Consider the following 22738-nt stretch of genomic DNA (forward strand, 5'->3'; position numbering starts at 1 on the left):
TGTTCTGAGAGGAGGCCTGTGCCCAGCAGTGGGACGTATATAGGCTGGGCTGGAATGATGATGATGACTTTGGAGCGGGCAAGGTGATCAAAAATATCGGAACATGAACTGTAATCTATCTATCTAATCGAATGTCTACCTTTAAACGAGCAATTCTTGTATAAATATTTCGGGAATCTCGGAAACGGCTTCGACGAAATTTGGTATGTGGGGGTTTTCGGGGATCACAATTCAATCTAGTTTGGTGTTATCTCTGGGAACACGCTTATCATCGAGTTTTAGCCCCAGCAAAGCTCGGTCGCCCAGGTACTACTTTAATAATAGAGTGCATAAGCCGATATTTTTGACCACCTTGGCCGCTCCGAAACATGGGATAGCGACTGTACAGTACATTGCGTCTTAAGGGCGGTAAACAAGGAATTACGAACGAGAGTCTATTAGAAGCCCGAAGTCGAAGACTGAGGGCTTTAATGAGTCGATGTTCGTAATTCTAGTACCGCCCGTGCGACATACAATGTTTTTCATCACATTTGCGAGTAAAATTGTATATTTGTAAAAGAAAAACTAATTTAAAAAAAAAAAAATTGCCGATACCGCTGACTCTTTAGCGCAGCGCCAGCCTCCCCGCCGCCCTCCTCCTCCGCAGCATGCGCCGCGCTCCTGCAGGTGCTGCTGCACACCATGCAGTAACAAACTCATTTACCGACCTTGGGCTTCATGACAAGAAAATTAGTACGGGCAATGACTCATTTACCGACCACGGGTTTCATGACAAGCACATTAAGGTCGAGGGTTTTATTTGGGGGGTTGCAACCAAGGTAGCCTGCATGTTACGACACTGTTTACGAGCAAGTGTGATGAAAAATATTAAAACAGATGGACAGACGACATCGTGAGAGTTGCGAGCAACCGGTACAGTGGCGAGTTGTCGTTCATTGTGGCGTTCTAAGGGGCAGGCCTTTGTTCAGCAGTGGACGTCTTCCGGCTGATGATGATGACGATGACCGCGTAGGAATATTCAACATCTTTTCGACTAGAGACATAACGTGGGCAAAACCTCTAAGTTCCTTCAGGTAGTCAAAATTCCGGCCAATAAATAACTGCGAAGCTATTTCTTCGTAATCCGCTGAGAGCGGATCCCTGTTATCCGGTAAGACCACTCCGGCAGAACCCGGCCGGCGACACTCAGCTGGTTATTATCCGGATTAGGCCAAATAAGAGCATGTGGTGCTCTTTAGCAATTACTTATTATTTTTGATGGGTATGTAGGTACCTAAGTATGTTAACGACGGAAAACTAAATGACTTGAATTAAGTGTGGATAATATTTATATGCGGCATGCGTGTGTGTGCTACAATGTATTTACATGGTATTACTCTTCATCAGAGGCGTCTTTAGCCGATTGTTGCGTCTGTGTGCAATCATTACTTTAGCGCCATCTAATCGCGCTGTCAAAATGGAATAGGGTACAAAGTACCGCGGCCGGCGCCCCTAACACCGCTGCGCCCGTGTGCTAATGCTACGCCCACCCTGCACCAAAGGTAAAGCCGCCTGTGTTCTTCTTTGTTCAGTCGACTACAAATATATCGATATGCTGTAAATTTGGCCGTGTATCGATCATTTTGTAGTTGACTGTACAGAAAATACACGAACTTCAGTTCGCATGAGAAAGAGATGTACAAAGGCGAACTTTTCCCTAAAAGGGATCTCTTCATATTGTCAATCAGCCTTTTTTTGTAGGGACGATGTAGGAACTGTCATCAAGAACTTCCTTACTTTGTCGATTATAGCTACTAATAGAACCAATTGAGTCTAAAGTATAAGCTGTAGTTTAATGTTACAAAAATATTCCAATGCTTACTCCATATGCTTTGAACAACCCTTGACACTGACCTTGTCTTGACAAACACGCTATTGGAGCATTACAATGCTGAAAAATATACAACATTAGTTGAATAAAATATGTTCATGACCAGAATAAGAAGTGACAACTTGTGGCCCAAAACAAATACATTTGTTTCACTTTACAAATAATGAAAAAAAGAAAGAAAAGAAAGGAGGATTAAGGTTAGGAAAAATAATATTAAGAAGTGTTGCCGCTATAAAAAGGTCCCGGCTCAGCATATCTCAGGTTGAAAATCAGCACTGGTCTTCCGCCGGGCCACAGAAGAGTGAAATTACGGAAATTCACACAAAACAAATCAAATACAAAAATAGCTACGAGACTAAAATATAAGTTGGCTGTATAGCCCACATTATCATGGCAACAGTACAGCAGCAGCATCTATGAAAACTAAAGAAAATTTTTGGAATAAAACTTCTTCATTGGATTTGTTTGCTCCGTCTATTTAGTCTCAACTAATACCTACTTTATACAACTTTTTAGGGTTCCGTACCCAAAGGGTGCCAGCGGAACCCTATTACTGAGACGCGCCACCGCTCTCCGCGTAGTGTGCGTGTTGCGGCAGCCGCCGGTTCGCGTGCTCCTGAGAGGAAGGGCTACGAAATAGCCCGAAACATGTCGAGCTAAACTCGGTTTAAGACGTGAGTTATCCGTTATAATAACATTTAATATGAGTGAGTCTCACGGTAGTTTCATGTTCAAAATTTATAATTAATGCTCTCAACTCTCAGGTATTAAGTATATTCAGTTATTTTTATATTGAGTAAGATTATATACATGCTGCATGCTGTAAGAAATTTAGATTTAAGGTGTACATTTTGCATACTGTAATTTAGCTAAATGTGTCCTGGATATCAAAATACATTTTTATAAGACCTTCTGTTAACCACATTCAATGCAAATAAATAATTGAATTGAATTGAAATAATTAAATTAAAATAAAATAAATATTTAAGGGGGGCTCCCATATAAGAAACTTGATTTTTTTGCCGTTTTTTGCTAATGTTGTATAGATAATGGTACAGAACCCTTCGTGTGCGAGTCCGACTCGCACTTGACCGGTTTTTTTCTTAACGAAAACTGAATTAATAGTACATTATACAGGTGACGTATTAATATCTGCCACAGCAAAACGTGCTAAAATATCTGACGCGTCCGACTGCCCTTGAAATACAGAGTCGTGTCAGATATTTATGCACGCTTTGCTGTGTCAGATTAGTGCGAGTGACTACAAAACAAACGTTGCCATAACCCCATACATAACCTTAACCAACGAAGAAAAGTTGTACCCCGACATTGGCATTTTTTTTTTCATTTGTCAGACAGAAGCAAAATAAACCTCGGCTCGCACCTCTAATTAAGTTTTTCGAAATTCGTGTGCGAAATTACACTTGACATTTACCACGAGCTTTCGTGAGGAAACCTGCATCAACAAAAGTGTGTGTGAAGCTCCCAATCCGCTCCGGGCTCGCGTGGGAACTAACGGCCCAAGCCCTCTTATTCTGAGAGGAGGCCTGTGCCCAGCAGTGGGACGTATATAGGCTGGGATGATGATTTGTTAGACTGGTAAGCCTAAGTCTATAGGACTTACAGCGTATAATGAGACGGAAACAACATCAGAGTTGCAGGCGGATATGCCTGGGGACCGAAGTCCAAAGATTTCAAAGTTTTATATCTCAAAAATGACTAAACCGATTTTAATGAAACATAAAATTTCCCGGAAAAAGCACTATGTCGAAATCGGTCAATGGGTCAAACTTATAGCACCCTTTTTACGCCGGGGGTTAAAAAATGAAAACGGATAAAGTAAAAAGACGAATAAATAATACGGTTAGCGTATCATATTGTAACAAGCTACTGTAATCATCATCATCATCATCCCAGCCTATATACGTCCCACTGCTGGGCACAGGCCTCCTCTCAGAACAAGAGGGCTTGGGCCATAGTTCCCACGCGGGCCCAGTGCGGATTGGGAACTTCACACGCACCATTGAATTTCTTCGCAGGTTTGTGCAGGTTTCCTCACGATGTTTTCCTTCACCGCAAAGCTCGTGGTAAATTTCAAATGTAATTCCGCACATGAATTCCGAAAAACTCAGAGGTGCGAGCCGGGGTTTGAACCCACGACCCTCTGTTTGAGAGGCGATAGGTCAAACCACTAGGCCACCACGGCTTCACGCTACAGCTTCAGCTACTGTAATACGATATTTAATTAGCAGCAGTGGCAATATTTCATCTTTCCAGGGAACGTTCGGTTTTTCGATAATGAAAAATAAGAAGAATTGTTTGTCTCTACGGCATACCAATATATCAGCGGGGCTACGAAATTCGAAAATCGAAGTTCGTGTCGTGCCGTCCCTCTGAGGCTTATACGTTTTAATACGGGAATGAGAGGGATGATACGATGGTTCGGTTTTCGAATTTCGGAGTAGGCCCTCTGGGCTCAAGTACGTACGGAATTGAATTTTCGCATGGACGAATATTGTTTTCGTATGGAGGTATTATTTATTTATTTACGACAGGTCAGTCAACCTTAAATCATCTAAAAATAATTAAGTACATTTGAAATTCACGACAAGCTTTACAGTGAAGGAAAACATCGTGAGGAAACTGCACAAACTTGCGAAGCAATTCTACGGTGTGTGAGAAGTTCCCAATCCGCACTGGCTCCGCGTGGCAACTATGGCCCAAGGCCTCTCATTCTGAAAGGAGGCCTGTGGCCAGCAGTGGAACGTTTATACGTTGGGACGAATTAATTTGTTCACCCGCGACCTTACGACAGCTACGTCTATGCAACAAATGTGTGTTCATGCAGCTCCTCCACCGCCACACTGTAAGAACACACACAAATTACACAAACCCAACCTACGAATACCACCACCACGCTACGCTGACGCCTTTCAAACTCAATTAAATTCGAAAACCGAACCATCGTATCATCCCTCTCATTCCTGTATTAAATCGTATAAGCCTCAGAGGGACGGAACGATACGAACTTCGATTTTCGAATTTCGCAGCTCCGCTGACATATTGGTATCCCGTAGAGACAAACAATTCTTCTTATTTTTCATTATCGAAAAACCGAACGTTCCCTGGAAAGATGAAATATTGCCACTGCTGCTAATTAAATATCGTATTACAGTAGCTGAAGCTGTAGCGTGAAGCCGTGGTGGCCTAGTGGTTTGACCTATCGCCTCTCAAACAGAGGGTCGTGGGTTCAAACCCCGGCTCGCACCTCTGAGTTTTTCGGAATTCATGTGCGGAATTACATTTGAAATTTACCACGAGCTTTGCGGTGAAGGAAAACATCGTGAGGAAACCTGCACAAACCTGCGAAGAAATTCAATGGTGCGTGTGAAGTTCCCAATCCGCACTGGGCCCGCGTGGGAACTATGGCCCAAGCCCTCTTGTTCTGAGAGGAGGCCTGTGCCCAGCAGTGGGACGTATATAGGCTGGGATGATGATTTGTTAGACTGGTAAGCCTAAGTCTATAGGACTTACATCGTATAATGAGACGGAAACAACATCAGAGTTGCAGGCGGATATGCCTGGGGACCGAAGTCCAAAGATTTCAAAGTTTTATATCTCAAAAATGACTAAACCGATTTTAATGAAACATAACTTAGAACCATCGCAAGAAACCTCGCTTTCCCGGAAAAAAGCACTATGTCGAAATCGGTCAATGGGTCAAACTTATAGCACCCTTTTTACGCCGGGGGTTAAAAAATGAAAACGGATAAAGTAAAAAGACGAATAAATAATACGGTTAGCGTATCATATTGTGACAAGCTACTGTAATACGATATTTAATTAGAAGCAGTGGTAATATTTCATCTTTCCAGGGAACGTTCGGTTTTTCGATAATGAAAAATAAGAAGAATTGTTTGTCTCTACGGGATACCAATATGTCAGCGGAGCTGCGAAATTCGAAAATCGAAGTTCGTATCGTTCCGTCCCTCTGAGGCTTATACGATTTAATACAGGAATGAGAGGGATGATACGATGGTTCGGTTTTCGAATTTAATTGAGTTTGAAAGGCGTCAGCGTAGCGTGGTGGTGGTATTCGTAGGTTGGGTTTGTGTAATTTGTGTGTGTTCTTACAGTGTGGCGGTGGAGGAGCTGCATGAACACACATTTGTTGCATAGACGTAGCTGTCGTAAGGTCGCGGGTGAACAAATTAATTCGTCCCAACGTATAAACGTTCCACTGCTGGCCACAGGCCTCCTTTCAGAATGAGAGGCCTTGGGCCATAGTTGCCACGCGGAGCCAGTGCGGATTGGGAACTTCTCACACACCGTAAAATTGCTTCGCAAGTTTGTGCAGTTTCCTCACGATGTTTTCCTTCACTGTAAAGCTTGTCGTGAATTTCAAATGTACTTAATTATTTTTAGATGATTTAACGTTGACTGACCTGTTTTCTGTATTGTAACACAATAAAGAGTCGTTGTAAATAAATAAATAATACCTCCATACGAAAAATAATGCCTCTAGGTTGGCAACGCATCTGCAATACCCCTGGTGTTGCAGGTGTTTATGGGCGGTGGTGATCTCTTACCATCAGGGTACCCACTTGCTCGTTTGCCATCCAGTCGAATAAAAAAAATTATCTTCATTTAAACTTGTCTCTGAATAATTTACTCGTAGTAGGCACATAACACGTATAATCTTTCTCTCGCTTTTCCAGTTTCCAAATAAAAATCCTACTCCAAATCCTTCTCCGTGCACGCTGTGAGTCTGTGGAATCGGTTGCCAGGTGATATCAGGCGGGCACAGTCGATTGCCACCCTGCGGAATCGCTCAAGGGCGCACTGGCTTGACAGTTCATCGTAAAATCGTGTTGTATGTTCTGTTTTGTATATATGTGGCGTATATGTATACATGTATTTTGCATGTAGTTTATTTGTCTTGATATATATCAGTTTATTGACTTTATTGTTATGTATTAGTGTGTACCTATATATGTATGTGTATTTATAATGAATTTTTGAGTTAATTTAAATTTCGTTTCTCTTACCTTTTCATTCTACTTGTATCTTGTTTGTCCATTGTCTGATATCCTGTCAATCGTTCAAAGGTTAAGGGATAAATTCGCCTTTGTACATCTTATTTTCAAGTGTTTTATGTACAATAATTAGTTCTACAATACAATACAATACAACACGTAAGTAAAAAGAAATGATTATTCTCAGAACACCAAGATAATAAGCCAAGCCACTAACGACGGCAACGTACGGTTTTGCGTGGCGGATTTATTTTTCAATTTTCCGCTTTCAGATTTTCCTAAGTGGTCCATTTGTTACCCCTTTCACGGCTGGCTTTATAAAACATGTAGTTTTATGAATAACAAATTTTTCATGAGAATATGAGGGAGAACCCAGATTATTTTGTCCATTTTTAATTTCAGTTAATTGGGTAGTGACATGAGACTTGAAGTGAATGAATACACACACACCTACATGAAGAAAATCCATTCCTTGGAATGACAAAGGATAGTTTTTACCTTGGGAAATTACATAATTCCCGCGGAATACACATTACACCTTAATACACCTTATTGGCCATAAAAGCAACGTGACAGGCAAAAATATTATCCCACCAAAAACATTCTGGAAAAAACTAGCCAAGTCTCGATGGAGCTGCTTGTTTATCTCTAAAAAGTAATGAAATCTAGGCAAAGTCGTGCCAAGTCTAAGGTTCCTTACTGCGATTTCTTTAATATTATAGTCAATGTTGTGTGACTTGGCCGTTGACTTAAAAAGAATGTGAGAGAATGTTGAAGAATGTTGAGTCTTAAGTCTTATCCAGTAAATGTTGAGACTCAATACGCGGACAATATTATTATAAAGAAATCGCAGTAAGGACCCTTAGACTTGGCACGACTTTGTCTAGATTTCATTACTTTTTAGAGATAAACAAGCAGCTCCATCGAGACTTCGCAAGTTTTTTACAGAATGTTTTTGGTGGACTCTGGATAAGACTAGACTGAACATTCTTTATACGTTAGTGGGTGCAAGTCAACGGCCAAGTCGGGCAATTTCGGATTTTAAGTACGTGATTATAGCCTTCTGGATGACGAAAATTTCTGCGTTCTGGTCTTATCCAGAGATTCTCAAATAGGTGCCTGAAATTTGTAATGGAAAGTACGAGACTATGCCCACTAGCGCGTTTCCTAAAGTACCGCCGCCGTCACGTGTATGTATGCGCTTGTCATTCCGTTCCTGATACGTTCATAATACGGTCATGGCATGATACGATGTTGTGTGTAGAGACCTATAAAAAAATCTTTATAGACGATGTCGCCGGAACTATCTAGTTCCTGATAATACGGAAAGATTAATATTATTTATTGGATCGTAAAACGAGGATCCATGGAAGAATGTTGATACCGGAATTGTTCCGACTGGTTGAATTGATGATGATTAGAACTGAACTGCTGTCAGTTCAATTTGGATGACGGAGGCGTGGGTCGACGGTTGACTTGTGATGAGGCCTTGGAATGTTAAGCATCATATTTTTGCATCTGAAATTTCATTGCTTCAGGCGTGACGACACATTAATTCAATTCTCATTCAATTGTTTAATATCGGCTCACGGTCCGTAGGGGGGTGAGCCTTTAAAACAGGAGCAGATAATATTATGTCATAATACTCGTACAGTCGAGTTCATAAAGTTGTGAGCAAAAATTTGATTTGATTTGATTTGATCAGATATGTTTGCTCACAAGTTTATGAACTCGACTGTACAACTAATATTATAAATGCGAAAGTTTGTAAGTCTGTTTGTTAGTTTGTGACGTAAAGACGTCAAAGAAATGTTTATTGTTTAAAAGCAATCTCTACCAGACAAGTACCAGTAAGTAGGGTAACCATTTTTCTTTCTACTTAAAACTGTAGTTAAAACTAAAACTTGAGCTTTTCCAGAAGTCATAAAACGTTATAAAATACATAACCATTAAGCACACTGTTTGTTTTTCAAGTTATACTTCCACGGAAAAATTATTTACGTTAGCATAATACTAATTTTTAGATTAAAGGTCGTAAAAGTAAACATTAATTATTTTATTACGGCGTAGATAAAAGTGTAATTAAAATGAGACAAGGAAAACAATTTTAAATTAATTCAATTATAGTAGTCACACAGAAGCTTATAAAACTAAACAAGTTTTCAGAAAAAATGAACGAAAATAAAAATGTATTTTCCGGGCCGATTCTTCAAATCACTTTTGTCGTTCATTGTGGCGTTCTTAGGGGGAGGTCTTTGTTCAGCAGTGGACGTCTTCTGGTTGATGATGATAATGACTTATTATAGGACGTCTGACATTTCGCTTCCTTGGTCAATTTGCGTGGTTGGACATTTTGCTACATAAAACGATCCGGTACTGATTCAAAAAATGGACTTTGTGTCTAATCTGCTAGTAAGAACTTTAGCCTGAATGAATTCGAGAAAAGTACCTATGGTACCATAAGCCAAATAAGTGGTCTACCAATTTTTAAACAAGTTCCTTTCATGTTAATATGTCGCTAAAGTCGAACTTTCAAGTTGACAGACACGTCTTTTGGGAATTATTGTTTTATGACGTGCAAACGATTATCAACTCTAGGGTGGTAGACAACATATTATTTGGCTGATGGTACGTCCGTGCCTTTTATTTCGTTTTGCGCGACTTGGTGAGGCCACTGCCGTGCCCCCAGATTATTCTAATTGGAACTGAATGTAGATAGACTAAGTGAAAATAAAACGAAAGAGTCTTAATATTAAAGTGTGTGAAGTGTGTGAATTTATGCATGAAAGAAAAACCCGGGTTTTGTGAAAAAAAAAAACACAGAAATGCGCAATTTATCTGAACATGGGTCCGCATAATTAGATAAATTAGCATACTTTCTGTCTTTTTTGTAAACAATTGCGCTTAGAATATCATTTTACAAAGTTTCTTAAACGAGATTTTAGATATTTCTGGGATAAACTAACACTTAGGGGTGTTATTAAATATAATCCTTTCAAAAATCCCTATGCGTTTAACTGTAATGCTGTATTTATTTATTGACAAAAAAAAATACAAAATAGGATTCAATAAAAAACCGAATTTGGCGTATAATTTACGCCTGTGACCTAGAAGAGTAACAAATTGAAGCCAATAGAAAACAGTCGCTGGTTACAACATTTCATCATTATCATCGCCATCATCAGTCAAAAGACATCCACTACCCGACATAAATCTTCCATAAAGCGCCACAACGATCGGCCTCCTGCGATATTTTCCAAATCATCAGTCCATTAAATCATTCAATCATTATATCATTGTACCACTCCATTTATTTTCTACTAGCTGTTGTCCGCGACTCAGTCCGCGTAGTATTCTAGGAACTATGCAATTTTCCGGGATAAAACCTATCCTATGTCCTTCCTTGGGACTCAAACTATCTGTAAACCGAGTTTCATCTAAACCGGTTCAGCGGTCTAGACGTGATTGAGTAACAAACATCCAAATATCCAAACATGTAGGATTCAGCCAATAAAAAGTTGATAAAAGTGCATTCGAAATTTAATTTATTTTCACTGGCCGAAACTGTGTAATCCATACTAATATTATAAATGCGAAAGTGTGTTTGTGTGTGTTGTCCGTCTTTCACGCCGTAACGGAGCGACGGATCGACGTGATTTTTGGCATAAAGATAGTTTATGGGCCCGAAAGTGACATAGGCTACTTTTTATCCCGGAAAAATGCACAGTTCCCGAGGGAACAGCGCGCGATAACTGAATACCTCGCGGGCGGAGCCGCGGGCAAAAGCTAGTTATAAATAATACCTTATTGCGAAACGATGTTAAGTTAAAGAAATGTTTATTTTATTTAATACCCTATGCGCTTGTGTTTAGATTTAAACTGGGATGAATTATTTCAGCTAATTAGCGCAGTTTGAATTTCCAGAGAGTTCCAAGGATGTCTTCAGTTTTTATCATTATGGGGGAGTAGGGCAGAAGTTAATTTAAAAACGCCAGGTGGCCAGTACTCTTATGGAATGTTAGGCTGCGTTCAGCATTTATTTTTCTTGTCTTGAAATTTTCCGGAATACGTTCCCGCCAGCTGGCACCATCCTTTTTTGTTTAACTTGTCTTGTTGGTTCAGAGTGTACCCTTTTCTTGTGGTCTGTAAAAAGGAACTGTAATTAGGTGAAGATCTAGATTCCAAATAATTAAAAAATCTTACTAGAATAGACTTAATAACCCTCCTTCGGGCAGTCGCGTAAAAAGAACCATGTTTAGGAGTCTATAACGGTTCAAAAATACAATTCTGTGACATTGCACCTGAGTTTTATGCTGATTTGGGAACATTTCGTGACTGTAATACGTATTTTTATTTTTTCTATTTTTCTCCGTGTTCTCGTAAAAAAAAACCTCTTTTTTTCAACAAAGTCTACCTTAAAATAGTCTACAACTATAAACAATGCAAAATATCTAGTTCACCGACAAAAGCACACTTTTTAATCAATTTCCCAAGTGAACAAACTATTACTCGCAAACCCAAGAAAATTAAAAGAACTATCGTTACACTGAGCCGGAACGAGTTCTAGAAACTTCGGTATTAATGGCACGTGGCGGATATTTCTTGAGAAAATTAAATTGCCCAAGTAAAGGTAAGAAGTTGGTTTTATAAAACAAATCCGCATTTCTTGGCTCACCTTGCTAGGTGTGTTTGTGTTTTTTATGTCAAAATATGTTGTGAGTGAGTTTGTTTGAGTTTAGGTATGTACATTAACGAACTATTATTTATAAATATTGAACTATAAATAATTACTTCGCACACCCGCGACCTTACGATGGTAAAGTCTATGCAACAAATGTGTGTTCACGCAAGCTCCTCCGCGTCTATACTGAAAAAAAAAACTAATAAAAATCACAAAAACCCAATTATCACCATCGCCATACTATGCTGACCTGTTAGGCTGTTACGTACTCGACCGTAGCCCATCCTCAGCAATACTACCAGACATGTTAGACTACGCAAATCGTGAAAGTAATTGTTTGTGTTTCATTGATATGGACCTCCGCAAAGTAACACCTGTTTTTTTTTTAATGGTAAGGTGCAAACGAGCAGGCGTGTCACCCGATGAAAAACAATCACTGCCGCCCATGGACATCCATAACATAAATAAGCTGATTTAACAGATGAGTTGCCGGCCCTTTGAGAAATGAGTACGCTCATCAATAAACTACTTTAACGTTCTCGCAGCCAAATCCCTCTTAAAAATTATTAGATTTTATTGAGCAAAGCTTCTGCTTGTATACGTAGTGCCACGAGAGTTGAAGTGAATGATTACACACACACCTACACGAAGAACTGATTGCATAAAAGGAGAATGAATGAAAGGAATGAGTGAATGTCAAAATCCCGCTGTCATTACATGGTTGTGTGCGTCAACTCTGGTGGCACTAGGTACCTGTAATAACTTAAAGAATATCCTGTTTTCTTTCCAGATGGTCCACACAATGATGCCGATAGCGCGGTCTATAGCCCTCGGCATGTCTGCGGCGCTAACTTTGGCCTACATAGGCCTTGCCCTCGGCCTAGGCCCCCAGAACATAGAAAGCCAGTTCCATCAACAGGTAAGAATAACCTTACTAAATAATAAACTTAGAAAAATGTAAAAACCTGTTAATGTCATTTTAAAGTCATAAAAAGAGAAACATCATCATCCATCCCAGCCTATATACGTCCCACTGCTGGGCACAGGGCCTCCTCTCAGAACAAGAGGGCTTGGGCCAGAGTTCCCACGCGGGCCCAGTGCGGATTGGGAACCTCACACACACCATTGAATCGCTTCGCAGGTTTGTGCAGGTTTCCTCACGATGGTTTCCTTCACCGCAAAGCTCGTGGTAAATTTCAAATGTAATTCCGCACATGAATTTCGAAAACGTCAAAGGTGCGAGCCGGGGTTTGAACCCACGACCCTCTGCTTGAGAGGCGACAGGTCAAACCACTAGGCCACCACGGCTTCAAATTGTGCGGAATTACATTGACGTTGTTATAAAATTGTCTCGATTAAAATCATTCCGACCAATCTGATCACAATACACCCGATTATACATTTTGCATGCCAATGTATGCTGAATTGTGTTGATCTACACTTATTTTTTTGTAACATCATTTGTACCATAATTCGAGCAAATAAAACTTTGAACTGAATACTAGTAAAAGACGCTTTCACCCCACCTGGGGTTATAGCGTCTAAAAATCCCAGCTTTTACAAAAACGTAATTACACGTAGAAGTTATTAAAAATGCCACAAAATGGCAATAAAATATGAAATTAGATAAAATATGCTAGCTTGTATCATAAGTTAGAGCTTTTAAGGATACATCATGTGTTTGTTATAATCTGATAAATATGCTGTTTAAAGTATTGTGACGCATTAGCCCCGGTTGACCTTAGGTATTATAGGTATTACAAGATTACTAGATATTGCGTGCGTGTCTGTGTGCGAAGCAACCACCGTGATAGATGATAATGAAAGTAGATAGTCGTGGAAATAATATTATATAACTTATTTTAATCATCTTTAAATTTATTAAGTAGCTCAATGTAAAAGCAATATATAATTAAATTGCAATATTACGTATGCACAGTCGCAGCGGCGTCTTTAGCCCATGTAGCGCCCGTGTGCAATTATTACTTTAGCGCCATCTAGGAAGCGCGCGGTCAAAATGCAATAGGTACAAAGTGCCGCGGCCGGCGCCCCTAACACCGCTGCGCCCGTGTGCAACGCACACCCTGCACTATAGGTAAAGACGCCTCTGCACAGTCGAACAAGTTGAATCATGTACCAGTGGAACCTCTTTCTAATGTCATGTTATCATAGCCAGTGCAAAAAATATGTACCTATACAGGACTATTTATTGCCTGAACATTAAGCTCGTATATAGATAATTTTTCAACTTTGGCTGTATTCATATCTTTGTTGCTGACTGTACAGTTAGTTTCTGAATAGTACTAATTATATTGTACCTACAAGTACATACGAAGCTCTGGTTCATTAAGTACAATTCTAAAGGAAAGGGCAGACGTACAAAAATAAAACAAATGCAGGGTGGAGTATTGTACTTGTTGTTATTGTTCATCTTATCTGAGTTGGAATGAGTTCAGCAAATCCTCTTCGCTTAGCGCGCCACGCTTCGGCACAATGGCGTTACAGGAGACCGGTTATACAAGGAACCGTTAACCTACGGTTTAAAATAAATTTTATTCAACGAGGGCTATCGCGAGTGAATTCGCCGCTAGAGGCGCTAGTGTAGCGTGAGGTCTCCGAAATGTCAAATCTCATAGTTTTTGGGTGAGCTACGCGGGTTTATTTATAATAAGAAATTTTTTGTGAATATTTTGCATAACCTGAAATTAATTTATGGCAATTATGCGTTACGGGGCAATGAATGTTTTAAGTTGTTTTAAATATGATTTTAATCTAAACTTTGTTTTAACGGCCGTAATAACAGACTCTGAAAGCCACACTTAAAAACCTCACGCAACAGTGCGCTATCTAGTGAGACAAAAAACGATAGCCCTCATTGGACGAAAGAAATTGAAATGGAAGAAATATTGGGGCGTTTCAGACTAGAGTTTCTTTCTGCGTGTATACGGTCGTGTTTGGCATACGCGCTTAAGGTCTCTACCCATCACACCGTATCATGCGATGACCGTAAAAGGAACGTGTCAATAACGGAATGTCAAACGCATACATGACCACACGGCGGCCACGCCGTACAAAATACGCGTTCTTGAATCTACATAGGCACGACGACGTCTGTACACGCGTCAATGTGTGCGTAAGATACACAGGGCAGACAATCGCAAAACCCTAATAAGTGCTACCCATGGGTAATATCATTATATTTAAGGTACTTATATGTAGGTATGGCTTAGATAGTGCAAATCAATCCTAAATCCATTTTATTTAAACCTAATTAAAATTAAGAAGGGCCCTGGTTTCAGCTAACGTCCCGTGCGTGCTGGAGCCACCAGGTCTTAGTCGGTCAGATGGTAAAAGGCCTGATGGGCTGACCTTGGTGCCATGGCAAAAGGGAAAGTGCCTTCTCTGGGACGCTACCCGGGTCAGCACTTTTGCAGCCTCGCACCTGGGTCGAACCACGAGGACCGCGGGAGCTGCTGCGGAATCAACGGCCTTAGGAAGCGCGAGAAATATTCAGCCCTCTCCAATTACATATTTGTTGCGCTTGCGGTGGAGACGACCGGTTGTTGGTGCTCGGAGGCTAAGTTGTTTTTTAAAGAGGTAGGACGCCGGCTGCGGGACCGGGGATTAGACTCTCGCTCCGAGTCGTTCTTGATGCAAAGGCTATATCTATCGCCGTTCAACGCGGCAATGCGGCAAGCGTGTTGGGCACCTTTGCGCCAAGAACGATTCGAGGCGGTCTTTTTTTATAATATAAAAATATTATTTAAGTTAGCTAGTAGATTTATTATTTAGTAGTATTTAGCTCTTAGGTATATGATTGTATTTTCTATAAGTTTATATTCTTTAATTAAAAATATTAATTATAAAATGTGTCTGTCTGTGTATTTAAGCATTATTATTTTCAATTACAATAGATATACGACTACAAACTTAAACGAATTATTCGGTAGGTAGTTATTTCATGTATTAATCGCGATAATTTCAGAAATCATTATTTATTTAGAAAAATAAAGTAGATAGGGTACCGTTACCATTTCGCAAAGTTATTGCTCCCTAACTTAGTGCCGTGCGGCCGACATACATCGCGTTGCGCACCCGACTGCGTTCCTGCGGTTTTCCTGCAATCTGCGGTTGAGGGGTGGGGTATTGTATTGTAAAACTCTTTATTGTACATAAAACACATATATATATACCATATAACTTATCCCTTAAAGGGATCTCTTCCAGTTAACCTTTGAACGATTGACAGGATATCAGACACAAGAGTAGACACTACAAGTACAATGAAAAGGTAAAAGAACCGAAATTTAAATTAACTCAAAAAAAACATTTCAAATACACATACATATATAAGTACACAAACTAATACATAATAATGAAGTCAATAAACTAATACATATCAAGACAAATAAACTACATGCAAAATACATATATACATATACACCGCATATACACAAAACAGAACATACAACACTGCCTCCTTTAAGAATTTACGATGAACTGTCAAGCCAGTGCGCCCTTAAGCGATTCCGCAGGGTGGCAACCGACTGTGCCCGCCTGATATCACCTGGCAACCGATTCCACAGACTCACAGCGTGCACGGAGAAGGATTTAGAGTAAGATTTGGATTTGGAAACTGGAAAAGCGAGAGAAAGATTATTACTCGACCGCAACCGATTTCCAGACCCAGCAGCCAAGTAACTGAACCTTTCTGAAAGATAGGAAGGGGACTGAGGTTTAAAAAGGACATTAAAGAGCAACGACAGGATGTGAATATTACGGCGATGACGAATTGGCAGCCACTTCAGCTGAGCACGAAAAGTAGACACGTGATCGTATTTTCGGAGACCGAATATGAAGCGTATGCACACATTCTGAAGTCGCTCAAGCTTGTCAAGTAGCTGCTCAGAGAGATCTAGATAGGCAATGTCGCCGTAGTCGAGGAGAGGGAGAAGGAGAGATTGTGCCAGTGTAATCTTGGTGTGCAAAGGAAGGAAATTTTGCAAGCGTCTAAGTGAATGGACTGAAGCAGACAAAGCTTGCGGCTGACTTCAGAGACATGAGCCGACCAGGAAAGCGTCTGATCCATGATGATGCCCAAGTTTAACTCGAACCGGTGCGGGGCGGAGCGTGGCCATTCTGTACGTTAGTACTATTATTTCTGTGACATGACACGCGACGGCGACGTTTGGTTACGAAACGTGCTAGTGGGTATACTTTTCGATACAATGAATTATATTTGCCTGGCACGTTGCTTTTACGGTCATGGTATAGGATACGATGTAATGGGTAGAGTCCTTTACACGCACGCTAGATTAAACTGGAGGGGCGTGTACGCACTCATTTATGCGTGTTAATTGCGCGAAGAAAACAAAACCGCACCTGCAGCGCTACTACGAAACTCGAAACTCGAAGTTCGTGTCGTGCTGGTCCCTCCGACACTTATGCTATTTAATACGAGAGCAAGAGGGACGGTACGATACGAACTTCGAGTTTCGAGTTTCGTAGTAGCCCAGCTGTACGGGCGTGCGCGCTTCCGAAAACGAGCTTATACACGCAAATAAAATACGGGTGAACACTCGCGACCTTATGATAGCTATCTAAGCTACAAATGTGAGTTTATACTATTACTTATTCTGTGGTTCAGGCGGCTCATCCACCTCAACATTGTAAAAACTCATACAAATCATACAAATCTAACTATCACCACCACCACACTCACAACACAGACGCGTTTCGAAATCTATTTCTTATTACCTACTAATTTCATATACCATATACCACACTATCAGGTACCTAACATTAAAGCTGCCATCAACTTAAATTACAGTTTAAATCCAGTTCCACGGGCCCCATGTCTCACATACACTCAACGTGTGAACCTTTTAGCCGTTCATTGTCAGCGCCTGGCTCCGAGAGATAAGCAACGTGTCTCAATTGAATCTCTGCTCAGTTGTTTTATGCAGGCGTTTGCATGTAAGTAAAGAAGATGCGCTCGGTACCTTGATTAAGTTCTTTTCAACATGAGCGTTCCAGACAGGTACATAATGTGAATAATCTTTTTTGAATCTTCAAAGGAATCATTTTTGTAGTTGGGCCAATCACCTATTTTATCGACACTCTGGGCGTCTCTTGCTTTACCAAAATTGTCTCTGGTCTGGTGTTACCAAAAAATCGTACATCCAACAAGATATTTCACGGTTTAATTGGTTGAGCTTACGTATGATGGCATGTATTCATGTACACCATCTATTAAATTGCAGAAAAAACATGTTTACTTACAAAAATCTGCAACTGTTTGAAAAATGTCGCGGACAGATTAGTGTCGGTAAAAAAGTTGATTGACCTAGTTAGAACAGCATCTTAAGCAAAAAGTTGTCCTAGTAGTAGTTGTGGTAGTATTAGGGAAATGATAATATATCTGTCAAATGGGGGTAAATTAGAAAAAATACTCCGACTATATCGCGTATTGCTTCTTGTGAGAATTTCAAATATTTTACCAGACTTAATTTTTATATTTTATGATGTATACTTAGTTTTGAAGTTATTTTAGAAACATTTCGAAAATTAAGTATCGTCCTCCTTATCCCCTACACTAACCCGAAAATATGTTTTTTTTTTTTTACACAAAATTGTATCAAACAAAAGAACCTACCTAACATAGGAAAATTCCGAAATGTCTTGTTAGGTACGAAACCTTTTCAACGCGAGTTTAACTTCGTCAGGTTTTTTTTATTCTTTTGGGCCCGAAGCCGCAAGAATAAATGGATACTCGTAAGTTTGGTTCTTTTTAACCCACGACGCAAAAAGAGGGGTGTTATAAGAGGGGTGTGTCTATGTGTCTGGCTGTCTGTCTGTCTGTGGCACCGTAGCTCTTAAACAGGTGAACCGATTTGAATGCGGTTTTTTTTATTTGAAAGCAGGGTTTCTAGCAATGGTTTTTAGACATGTTTCATCAAAGTCAGTTTAGCCGTTTTTGAGATATTGAACTTTGAAGTGACAATGTCGGGGGTTTTCCAAATTTTTCTATAATTACTTAGCTCTATAATTACATGTTAATACATCACCACAGATATAGATTACACTAGATTACGCAAATGCATCTACTTCGCGTGTCCGGACCCCGACCAAACGTCGGGGTTGGCCCCATACAAAGACTGACCGCTAACTGACTAATCATGACTAGTGACTGACTCGAGCCCCACGGCACGGGCGGGCGGTGCATTTGAATCAATTTTGCGCGGACATCGGGGAACTCACATCGCTAATTCGCACTTGAGACGTCACAGTAGATATAAAAAGTGTCACGGTTGATTTTCATACTGATTGATGTAATCTATATCTGTGTACATCACCTACTACAAAGTAGCGCGTAGGTCATCTAATCACCGCTATAATCTAAACGGTCACATTAATGTCTGCAAACTTACACCACTTATCCAGGGGGCTTACCATGATCTTTTCACGTTTCACTTTAAACGATCCAAACGCAGAGCAGTTCAATTTAGGCACCTAAACTGAATCGTCGAAATTGGTACCACGACGTTTATTTCTCAGAGCTGAGTCTCAATGGTTTACAAGTGAATGAAAGACCGATGTTGTCTCTGGTCCGAAACTGAATCGCTAAGTCGCGAAAGGGATGCCGCTATATGCAAACCAAATATTGTATAAGTTCTAAAACATCTTTATTTTGTAAAAACATAACTCTACGTCATTCCGTGTCCTTAGCAACCGTTGTGTTGATTACAAATAAACTGTTTACGCTGTCACTAATCCACGAGTCTCTTTTCACACACACACACACACACACACACACACACACACACACACACACACACACATAAACATCACTCTCTTTAGGAACCTGTGGACGTATCAAGCTAAAATTAGTATCAAATACTCAGGTCTGCTGCCACTGCACGGAACCTTCGATGCACGAGCCCGAGTCTGACTTGGTCGGCTTTTTTCTATTCATTATGATAGTAAAGGAATAATTTTGCTATAATTGTCTATGCTATGTAGTAGATTTCGTGTTTCTTCAGTTTGATTTTAATTTATGTTTTGATTTTGTCTTATGCGTTTTTCTTGAAAATAAGCTGTACATGTATTATTATGTTTGGAATTTTATTGTATTGTATTGTAAAACTCTTTATTGTATATAAACCACATGAAAATTACAGAACACAGGATTATATATAAGATGTACAAAAGCGAACTATGTCTGCCTCAAGTCTCTAGCTACTTACCATTTAGGCTATGATTTGTAGGTCATTCACTCGGTCAGGGTACCTTTTTACAGATATAGATTTATACACTGATTAAAACAAAATCCACGTATATTCAAATACGAACAAAGTACCTTAAGCGTTGTAGTTTGAACATAAATCAAATTTACGAGGTAAGTTCTCTTGGCTTACATACAGGCAGCGTACTGTTTCAAGGCACTGAATGTTACTACATGCATACAAAGTGTCACCTTCGGGTCAAATGGAGTGGCGCCACGAGAACTGTCGCCCTATTGCCTAACGCTCGCGATCGCAATCAGATAAAGAAAGAAAGAAAGAAAGAAAATATTTTATTTTATTTATTATTTATTCCTCTTAATGGCGGCCATAAGGCTTGGGCCAATGTCAGTTAAATTAAAGATAAATATATTCTTCTTATGCATGTTGTACGGTGATTGTAGTTTTTGCAACTTGATAGCAAAATTCCAGAAACCACGCGGAGACCACTTGCGCATTAAAAAATGTCAGACACGAGAGCAATATAGAATTTTGTGATCACTGTTCACTGTTAAGGTTAATCGCCGCATAAAACACTATCAAAATTATACTTCAACTAGCCAAAGAAGCAGAAATACCAAAATTAGATATCGTCTACATCCGCCATGTTCGAATGCTACAAATTGAATCCCGAAAATATTTTATTGCCAACAGATAGATAGATGACAGATTTCGCATACAAAAACTGTCAATTGCGATCGAGAGAGAAACGTTAGGCAATACGGCTCTGGTTGCCGAGTTGAAATGGCAAAAGGTGTGCTACCTATGCTATTGATATAATTTTTAAGCCCTGACGCAAAAATAAGATATAATAAGATATTGTAGGCTTGACGCCAATAGTCTTTGTGGTAAGACGCTCTCAAAGATGGACCGATTTCGACGCGTTCTTGTTTTTGAATGCTTCTCAGAAAGTTGTCCCATCATGAAATTGACAAGAAATCAGTTTTGACAAAAAACAGGCCAAGAGCGTGTCGGACACGCCCAAGACAGGGTTCCGTAGCCATTACGAAAAAAATCAATTAATATTATGTGCGTTATATATAACACAATTAAAACACTTACTACAGTCTTAAAATCTATAACCGGAAAAAGAGCGTATCTTCACGGCACTTACGTCCTTTTGTTGAGAAGCGCAGTTTTCCGGCAATAACTCAAAAACGGTATATCCGATCATGTTGAAACCAATTTTCCTTGAAAGTATTTATTAAGCGTTACCTTTCTATATTTTTTTGACAAAAGGTTTACAAGATAGAGAGGGGGGGGAGGTACAATTTTTGCTACTTTGGAAGAGATTATGTCCGGAAACCTTCACTTAATCAAAAAAGTTTTTGAGAAACCTTCCTATCTTTTCAAAAGAGCTGTCGAACTATGTGGCACACATTGATGCGAGTTAAAAAAATTTTTTTCAATTTCTGTTAGGTGTATGGAGTGCCCCCCCTGTAAATATTTATTTTTGTAATTTAACTACAAAACTAAATAGCGGCTTTGACAAGACATCTGTGCTCGAAATTTCATCGATATACATCTTGTAGTTTTCGAGTAAAATGCCTGTGACATACGGACGGACGGACAGACAGACGGACTTGACGAAACTATAAGGGTTCCGTTTTTGACATTTTGGCTCCGGAACCCTAAAAATTATAAACCCAAAGGACGAGATCATAAAACATAAACTACATAAAACATCCAAAATTTCTTAACGTCAGAAAACGTCACGAAATCTTGTGAGGAAAAAATTGTAATTTTGTAACTACATCAAAACTTTCTATATTGTGTCCAACATCAAAGATTATCCTGACTTTTTATCACTTTTACCACAAGGTTTTGTATATATTTAATATTACTTATTTTATGTGGTGAAAATAGCGTGAGGATTTTTTTTTAAATAAGCGGACAACTGAAATTTTTTAAAATAGGCAACTTTTTAAGAAATAGTCTATTATTACGTGAAAGCAAGTTATTTTTCGGTAATTTTTAGTTGTTTCATTAAAATCGGGTTGGTCGTTTTTGAGATACTTACTGAAATTTGAAATGACAATGTCGGACACGCTCAGGATAGGGTTTCGAAGCCGTTACGAAAACAGCAAGTAATCTAAGGGTTCTAACAACCCGGTAATGATTTTAAAATACCTATACAAGGTTAGGCGAGAAAAAAAATCAACCCTACCTTTACGTCTATCTCAGGAACACTAACAAAATGTTTTGTTTTTCTACGTTTATTATACCACTTTGTCGACATAATTGCTATAATAATATCCATGCAAAATTACAACATTCTAGCACTCTAATCTGAGCCGTGCGTAGTATCCATAAGGGTGCCGTTTTTAGCATTGTCTGCGGAACCCTAAAAATGAAGTTATGAGTTCTGACATATTACGCGTTTTAGTTCAATTTTCATATTGCCGCTTATATGGTCCCTTACACATGAATACGCCTTCATACACAAAATATTAATAAAATATTGAATCTTTATGCTGGCATCTTGAATCTTTATTACAAAGCGTACGGGAATAACTTTGCTAACATAATTTCAGTACGTATCGCTACTCGGCGATACCTTCTGAATATTGAAGGCTTATGGGGACCTTCGTGAAACCTTATTATAGGGAAGATTACACGACACGATGGAGTTACGGGTTAATTTAAACTTTATTCAATGCTTTGTATGTACCGTAAGGTCGGGGTACTTTGACCCATTTTAGGTTACTTTGGACCATATGAAAACCACATAAAAACGTAAAATAAAGCGTGAAATAAAAACATTTTTTTTTATTTAATTTTTTATTCGACTGGATGGCAAACGAGCAAGTGGGTCTCCTGATGGTAAGAGATCACCACCGCCCATAAACACCTGCAACACTAAGGTATA

General features: G+C 39.5%; 1 protein-coding gene across 3 annotated transcripts in view; it reads left to right on the forward strand.

Annotated features, from left to right (window-relative positions):
• Ac76E (adenylate cyclase type 2 Ac76E) overlaps positions 1-22738 on the forward strand; it is a 200061-nt gene that overhangs the window by 25825 nt on the left and 151498 nt on the right. For all 3 annotated transcript variants that reach the window (XM_074091532.1, XM_074091535.1, XM_074091534.1), the window contains one exon: positions 12378-12506. In XM_074091532.1, the coding sequence (XP_073947633.1) occupies positions 12378-12506 (129 nt within the window). The remainder of the gene's footprint in view (positions 1-12377; positions 12507-22738) is intronic.

This window comes from Choristoneura fumiferana, chromosome 8 (assembly GCF_025370935.1).
Source record: "Choristoneura fumiferana chromosome 8, NRCan_CFum_1, whole genome shotgun sequence".
Classification (NCBI taxonomy): Eukaryota; Metazoa; Arthropoda; class Insecta; order Lepidoptera; family Tortricidae; genus Choristoneura; species Choristoneura fumiferana.